Raw genomic sequence first — 8,518 nt, forward strand, 5'->3', positions numbered from 1 at the left:
AGTATTTTAAAGCATTTAGATTTCTTTAAGGTATAATTTTTTTTTTATTCTATTTAAGAGTGGTATTTGAATGAATAAAAAATCAGTAAGGAAATGCAGAGAGATGATAAGCAAAAAGAGATTGAGAAATTAGCAAAGAGAAATGGAAGGTTGAGTTTTGAAAAGCACTTTTAAATCCATTTTGGATTTTAAAGGAAGTGATTCTAAATCATAGATAGACAAACATTATATAATAATATAATCATATGAAAAGCCAAGAACAGAGTTCAAGAATATACAGAGCCGATTATAACATCAACGGATTTCATGGGAGTGGATCAATTTACTCAGAAATCCATCAATTTAGCATCGCCGGATTTCATTGGGAAATCTCAATGCGATCAAATTCACCGAGAAATTATATTCAGGAGGGAAACTCTGGTGTGAATCAGTTCCCGGAACAATCCCTCTGTTCCACGTTCGACTCTTTCAATGCTCGAATCCAACCCCATCAATCTCTCCCGAACAACGGATTGGATCTTCTCCTTCGCTTCTGCATCTGTGCTCGACGATCTGAGCTGTAGGCCGTCGAGCGCCGCATCCAAATTCTCCAGCTCGTTCATTCTGTCCGTTTGATTGTTGCGGGTAATCGCTCCCTTGTGGACGAGTCTTGACACCAATGTCCATCGGCTCGGTTTCGGTCTCCAGTGGACCGGCACGGCCAGGAAGGATAACAGAGAGTTGAAGATGGAGGTGGTGACGGAGCTCGCTTCCCTGAGCACTCTGATCACCGCCGCCGTGACCTCGTTTTCTAATTGAAGAGGAGGAAACGCACCGGCGGTGTTAATATCCATTTCTCTGAGCGATGCGAACGATTTCTTCAAGCTTTCGTGTTTGATCCTCTTTCTGGAGCAGTTATATGCAGCGATGGTGTTCTCGACGCCGGAATCTTCGTATTTGCTTCGCCGGATCGCGGATTGGAGCTCTCGAATGCTCTCTTTCATCACTAATACGGCGTCTCTCGTGTTGTCGCAGATATCCAATAACCTAACGGAGCCATCCACCAATTCCTGCACCCAAATTTCGCGGCGGTGCGAGGCTAGGGCTTGCTGGGCCAGCGGCAGGTTCAGAACCTCGTTTATGAATCTGTAGAGCTCCACCAGGCCGGAGAGACCGCTGCAAATCGCTTCAAAGCTTGACAAAGACGAAGCATCCGAGGATTTAAGCTTGGCTAGCTGTTGCTCAACCCGAATCGTGGATGGATGCGACCGAGCAGGTAAGCTTATGCATCTCACTCTGTAACGACTCCAAGGTGTTTGAGAAAATGCAACCATGGCTATTTCTGTTGTTTTATGTTGTGGAAAGGTCCAATGGGTAAAGTTATAGATGAAATCCGCCATTTCCCATCACAAATTTATATAGGAAGGGAGAACTTTTTTGGGATTTGGGTGTACACATTGAGCATGTGAAGGCAGACCAAGGATTAATCAATGGCGTGGGTTATGTAGTCACATCTTTTGCCGGCTAAAAAGTAATATTAAATTGGTGTATCCTTCGGTCTCCATATTTAATGGAACTAGCATTTTGTTTTTATCTGGTTGCGGTATAACGATAAGTGGCATGTCATCTCCTCATTTACATCCCCCGTAGCTCCACCGCCACCACCGCCAACTCACGTTTACCCATGATTGACACTTTGAAAGTTGAAAGTACATTGGCGTTGGGAATTGGCACCCATTAAACAAAACCTGGCCCTCCCCCGTGGACATGATTTTGTTTAACAATGGCAGTCTTTTCTCCTTCCTTCTTTTTTTTAATTGTTTCTCACGTTTTCAAGAACTTTTAGGCTGTTTCAAGTGAGAAAAAGATTCATCAAAGATCATGTAAAGTTGACCTTGAAATAGCTGTCAAGCTTCTGGAAGTTCTTGGATAATTAGACTTCAGGAGATATTGTTGAGATTCTGAGTTCTTGTAAATGGGTAAATTTTGGTGGCGAAATGGTCAAGACTGTAAATCTTTGCAGGATTGAGAGGGACTGGGGGTGGAGCCCAAATGAGGTTGCTTGGCTGGCTTCTGTAAAGGAGTAGAAGCATATGAGTTAGCAGTCAAATCCTCTTGCAAATGGCAGCTGGTGATCAAAGACAACTTATCATGCAAATGATTGGAGATAAGAGGAGAGAATTTGGTGGCTAGGCTAGTCATGGGAGGGCTCTACAATTGGGTTATTTCAACTAGTAGTTGAATATGGAAATGTCTATCAGATTAGAAAACTAGAGAAGGGATGGATTCAAATTTAGTCCTTCAGTCACACCATTCGTGTTAATTAAGAATGTTATATTTCTACTTTGCTAGAAATTTATTCACGTCTCGTGGAAGCTCAAGTAATCAAATGAGGCTATATTCTTGCATAAATATCCATATTTGGACAAATATTCTTCCTTCTTTTTTATTTTTTATTTTTATTTCCTTTCCATGAAGACTCCATTTGATTACACAAAAGTAGATATTTCCTGAATCTTGTAGGAAAGCTGCTTTTTGATAGGGTTAAAATTTCAATTGCAGCATCAACGGAACTAAAGTTCAGAATAGAAGAGGACTAAGAGTATTGTAAAGTGAGGATTTTAACAATCTTCTTGGCCGGTATCAAGAAATTGACCTAGGAAGATTGGATAGAATGGAGCCACATGGCTGGGGAAGATGAGGAATCTGGTTGGGTTAGATAAGCCACAAGGCCCATCCCAATTAGTTGCCAATTTGCCATCTTGACAAGGAGAGCCCATTGGTAGAATGAGTTAATAGGCTGGCTGGGCTTTGATTCTCTTTCTTAGAGGAAGTGAACCAACCCTTCACTCTTTCACTTGATTATTGGAGTAGTTTGGTCAATAGTAAAATATTATCTTAGGGTAGATTTTTTTCTCTCTCGGGCGTAAAGATGCTTTAACCATTAGCTAGCTATATTTATGAACCTGAGTAGAGATGATCTAATCATTTACTAGCTACATTTATGTTGATAGATTTTTTAGTTCGATAGAGACAACTCAACTGATAAAGACTAATTGGTTTTGGTATCTTAAATTTAAATTCTCTCAACTTGCAGGTTAAATTCTCTCATCTTGCAGGTTAGGAGAAATAGCTATTTGGAAAAGAAAAAGGGGTATTTGAAAAGGTAAAGAATTGTCGTAAACAACCTTATAAGGTAGGTATTATCCACCAATTTTCAACCTTTCCAACATTGGTACCTAGCCTAATCTAAGATAACATGATGTGCTGAGTATCCCCAATCCCTCAAATTAAACTCGTAGATTAGATTAGATTTAGATGTGATTTAATATGATATCAGGAAAGTATTGAGTTAAAATCTATCTCAAGTTATACACAAGAAGGAAGTGATCAAACAAGCAAGACATTTCATCATTAAAACACTAAACTATCATTCTTGTTATTCGATCAAGAACTCATAGCGCACACAATCGTATTATGGACAAGTTACATATCCCAATGGCGGATCCCTAAAAGTTGGATGCCTTTGCAGGATTCAGGGAGCTCAAAATTGTCTATGGCAAAATCCAATTCTATTGCGAGATTATGTTCAAGAGAGAGGCTCTTGTTCTAATCAATCGCCTGAAAACACCGTCCAGGCCGCTCTCAATGTCTTGGGCCGCCATTTCCAATCCCTCCAATCTTCTTTGAGCAATCTGCAACTTCTCAATCTCCACCACTTCCTCCACAGACCTCAGAGCCGCATCCACATTCTCAAATTCGTTCATGCCGCTGTTTAATTCGCAGGCAATCGCCCCCTTATGCACCCACTTCGAAACCAGCGACCACCCTCGGGCTTCCGGCTTCATTAATGGCGTCAAGTACAAGAATACAGATTCGAAGATGGAGCTGTTGGTCGAACAAGCTTGTCTCAGCGCCCCAATCACAGAACTCAGGTGATGGTCTAAATTCACCAGTGGGGTTAATGAGTTGAGTTTCTCATCCATTTTCCTCATTGATGTTATTAACTTTTTAGCTTCTTTCTTCATCTTTTTCCTGAAGCAGGTGTAAGCAGCGACGGCGGTTTGAACGGCAGAGTCTCCTTTTCTCCGGCGGACGGCCGAGAAAAGAGCCCCGACGTGTACTTGGGTTTCCAATGTCATTTCCTTTGCCAAGCTGCAAATATCCAAAAGCTTCATAGAGCCATCCAGCAACTCGTCCACCAACTGTCTGTTTTCTGAACGAGCCAAAACTTGCTGGGTCGACCCCATTTTGAGAAGCTCATCAATGGAATCATACAATTCCTGTAATCCCAAAAGAGCACCACAAACCGAAGAAGAATAAGAAGAAGAAGAAGACTCCCACTTCTTCATCTTTCTCAACTCCTCCTCGACTTTGACTGTACTCGGATGCGATCTAGAAGGCAAACTGATGGACCTGGCATGGTACTTGGTAGCCATTATTGACACCCTTTTTCTCCACCTTTAAGTTTCTCAACTCCTGTTGCAGGTTCTGGAGGGCTCCTTCAGGCAGTGCAAATATATAAATAGGGAGCAGAAACAGAGGCGTCAAATGGGTGGGGGAGGCAATTGCTGATTAGGGTGTCACATGTTTGGGCAGCATTGAAATTGGGGCAATGATTTTGGGGAATTGGGGTATTAGTTTAGTGGGAAAAGGGGGTGTCGTTTTGTGGATGGAAGGTGTTTGTTAAAATGCGGGAGAGAAGAGTCATCAGTGGAGGGAGATTCTGGTGCCGCCACATAAACATACCACACATTACCAACCCTTTTTTTTTTACAAGTTTAAAATAAAGGCGAGCTGCACACCTACCGAGGCCAATGCCTAGCTGTGCTGTCTCTATATGCGACCATAATTGGGAGCAAAGTTAGGCTCTTCCTTTTTATTTTCTCTCCTTTTCATTCTAAAAGAAATCTTGTTCTTGTTCATCAAATTTTGACTAATTATCTTTATTATGATTCTCACATTTCAAGTGTTTCTTCTTTGTCTCGTGGGTGAAATGTGATAGAGGCAGATAATGAAATTAATTTTACATCGAAGTTTTTCTCTCTTTTTTTAATCTTGACATTATTCTACTGTTAATTTTCATTCTATTTACTGTTAACACGACGACAATGATTAAAATTGTCTTTTTAAAAAACATAACTAAAATTGTCAATTCTTGTTAAGCCTATAGGTTAAACTAAAATAAACCAAACAAGACACTAATATATTACTCTGTTTGAAATTGATATATATAGCTCTAAAAACACATATTTACGTAGAGATTTTTAGAAATTAAAATAAAGTATGAAATCAATATATGATATGATTAAAAAGAATTTTAATTTTTTTGAAAGGAAGAATGAGGTAATGAGAATCTTAGGATAATGACAAAGGAGATTTATATATATATATATATGAAAATGGGATAGGGTGTGTGGTGGCATTGGCAGTGACCTCAAAGAAGTTGAGCCAGGCGTCAGCATTTCCAATTATCAACGTTACCCCCTTTCCCTTTTTATTTATTTAGTTTATGTGCCACTCCAACGTGCATGAGGGGAAATGGGATAATCTTCTACATTTTTATTTTGTTTATAATCATAAATAAATTTTCAATTATAATGCATACCCTTCCTTGCAGTTGAGATATATGATTAGGGCTACTTTTTTATCTTTCCATTTTCACTTGGTTAAAACGGTTAAGGCAGGATCTAGATGAGGTGAAAGGTAGACGAGAAACTTTTATTGATGTAGTACTCGACCATATGCACTATAAAGTTTAAGTCAGTACTTAGTTTGAGATGGTATCACAAGTCGAGCTTAAGTTTAGGTAAGTTTAGGTTGTTAAACGAATTTTAGGTTAGTAAGAGGTAACTTTGTTTGGTCGATTCTAATCTCGGCCTGTTCAAGTCGAATCTCTTTCTGGTCGAGAGGGCCACATCACAAGCTAAGATTCCAATCTTAACAAAAGCCATTAAACGATATGAAAATTAGTAAATATATTAGAAAAATCCACGTCAAGGTTATTGGAGATAGAGATAGAGACGTGTAAATAGGTACTAAAAATTTTAAATATTTAGGTCGGATGGAGATTGGGATGAATTGAAAACATAGAAATGTTTAAAGATTGTTTCATGAATTTTCAAAATAATGATATATTTAGTTTTTGTACTTTTAAACTTTTATAATAAATCTCTTAATTTTTAAGAATATTTAGTCTACTGACCATTCAACTTTCTTGTTTAATAAAAATCAACCGTTTATGCTCCTAAACATTTGAGTCCGTATAAGAAGTAGCCATCACATGTGTTTTTAAAGTATACTCAATTGTGTTACATGAGAGAGTCAAACAAAATGAGGAAACCTAACGAAAATATTTTCTATTGACAAATGACCCAACACTTCTAAAGAGTTAAATTACGTAATCATATTAGGAACTTAAACTTTAAAAGTTAGTTTGGTTGCAGTTGGAAAGGAGGAGACACGTGTCCTGTAAGTAGAGGACGCGTGGCAGAAAGAGTCGCAATTATGGGACTTTGAGCACCATATAAATGACACTATAACAGTCCCATTGGATAAGGACACGTGTTACTTTCACGAAATGTAGCGTAACAGACGGGTAGATGAGATGGTAGTAGTTCCAAGTGCTGTTCATCCGAAGAGTATATGATTTGAAAGGAGGACTAGATCCAACGAAAATGGGCATTCCAAAATTTTTAATGTTCTTCAAGACACGTGTCTCTTTTGTATTGATTGTGGCATGAAAAGGTTTCAAAGTTCTATTAATTTTGTGGATAAATGTAGAAAAGAAAAAGAAAAAGAAAAAGGCAAAAGGGATAACTTTAAACTTTAAATTTAACATTGGCTTTATACAATTAAGGTGAATCAATATTTTATTTTATTTCTGCCCAGGGATCCAGGTTTTAAATGTCGATATCGATGTAAATATTAGAGTTTCAATTTCGATGTCGATGGATATTTTTGTAAAAGTTAGAAAAATTAAAAAAATCGTAAAAAAAATATTTAAATTAACAAATAAATATTTTTCTTTTCTTAAATTAGTAAAAAATAATTAATATTAATATTATATATATACATATATATATATATATATTAGTGGCATTTTGTTGATATCTTTTATATTGTGTCGATTTTATTGTACTACGATGGAAAAATCGATTCACCTCTCATGTCGGTGTCAAACACATGAAAACATGGATATGTCCATGGAAATTGAAAAGGGTGTATCAATTTTTACTACAATTTTTCAGTTTAATGAATTTAGTATTTATAGGATTGATAATGGAGTGGGATGGGAACGAGGATACTTTCTCATCCCGTCCCGCACGGATTTTTAGTACAATTTTTTATCTTAAACTTAAATAAGCATTGTAATTTTCACTCTTTGATATTTCTATTTAAAGAATCGTTAGGAAAAGTATTCTCATGCGTGTTTAATTAATTATAAAATATATATTTGGTATGAAATTGATGAAATTCTAATGCTAAAGTTAGATTTTTGTTGAAATTTATCCGTTTGAAAAAATCTATTAATCGATTGATTTTGTGTATTGATTGAGATTAATTTTTGTACAAGTATGATTCTTCATTAAAATTAGTGAGTTTCAAGAAGATTTTATCTATATTTTTTTAATTAAAATTAGTGGATAAATTTACTAGAAATTAGACTAAAGGTAAGACTTGTCACACGTATCTAAGTCTAGAGTTTAATTTGATTAAATAAAAAATTTGAAGTGAAAATTGCACCTAGCAAAATTCAGAGTTAAAAATTAATTTTTCCTCTAAAATTAATATCTCATAAATGGATTTAATAAATAAAAACAATTAACCTAACGAGACACTCAAAATTAAGCTATATAAATGTCCAAATTCAACCAAAAAAAGAATATATATATATATATATATATATAATATAGCTTCAAAATTAAGAGTGCAAATAAGCTTTCAAACACGATAAAAGTACGTAAACCCAACTAAAAGCATCCAACACGATTAATCCTAACAAAAATAATCTCAAATCCATCTAACTTCATATATAATATTTTTTAGTGTTGCTTTATAGGCTTTATTCATAGGAATTTGGATTAATTAATCAAAATTTTTACTTTTAATTTATAACCACTAAAAATTTAAATTATGATAACTTTAATAATTTAACATATTTTTATCCTTCCTTGGGACCTCCACATGTAAGTCTAAATATTTAATTTAATTTACCACAGCTTTATCACTAGAATATGAAATGAGGCCAACATTAGCTCATATATTTCTAATCAAAAATTGCATTCTAAACTTGTCGTATACTATATTGTAAAAAGTTTTATTAAGGGATAATTAATTACTTATTTCCGCTCACGATAGAAAAAAAATAAAAAATCTTAGAGTAACTTCCGATTGTGTAACATCAAAGCAACTTATTCTTTTAAGGTGTTATAAAAAATTATTTTATAATATTTGAAGGGGTTAAATCTTATTTTAGTTTCCAAGTTTAGTTATTATGTTGAAAAGTTTTCTTTTTAGTGGTAGGTTTGATCTGTGC

The 8,518-nt window shown here is 35.8% G+C and overlaps 2 protein-coding genes across 2 annotated transcripts; both read right to left on the reverse strand.

Moving 5' to 3' along the window:
• Window positions 1–215: 215 nt before the first annotated feature.
• On the reverse strand, window positions 216–2,145 carry LOC111005531 (DUF241 domain protein, putative (DUF241)). Its single transcript, XM_022277047.2, has one exon. It carries the CDS (start codon window positions 1,377–1,379, stop codon window positions 387–389), a length of 993 nt encoding a protein of 330 aa, XP_022132739.1. The 5' UTR covers window positions 1,380–2,145; the 3' UTR covers window positions 216–386.
• Window positions 2,146–3,264: 1,119 nt separating this feature from the next.
• On the reverse strand, window positions 3,265–4,418 carry LOC111005532 (uncharacterized). The gene has a single exon (XM_022277048.2). The coding sequence runs from the start codon at window positions 4,416–4,418 to the stop codon at window positions 3,552–3,554; it is 867 nt and encodes a 288-aa protein (XP_022132740.1). The 3' UTR covers window positions 3,265–3,551.
• Between the last annotated feature and the right edge of the window lie 4,100 nt (window positions 4,419–8,518).

This window comes from Momordica charantia, assembly GCF_013281855.1.
Source record: "Momordica charantia cultivar OHB3-1 chromosome 1 unlocalized genomic scaffold, Mcharantia_2.0 BLBB01000001.1, whole genome shotgun sequence".
In the NCBI taxonomy this organism is placed as follows: domain Eukaryota; kingdom Viridiplantae; phylum Streptophyta; class Magnoliopsida; order Cucurbitales; family Cucurbitaceae; genus Momordica; species Momordica charantia.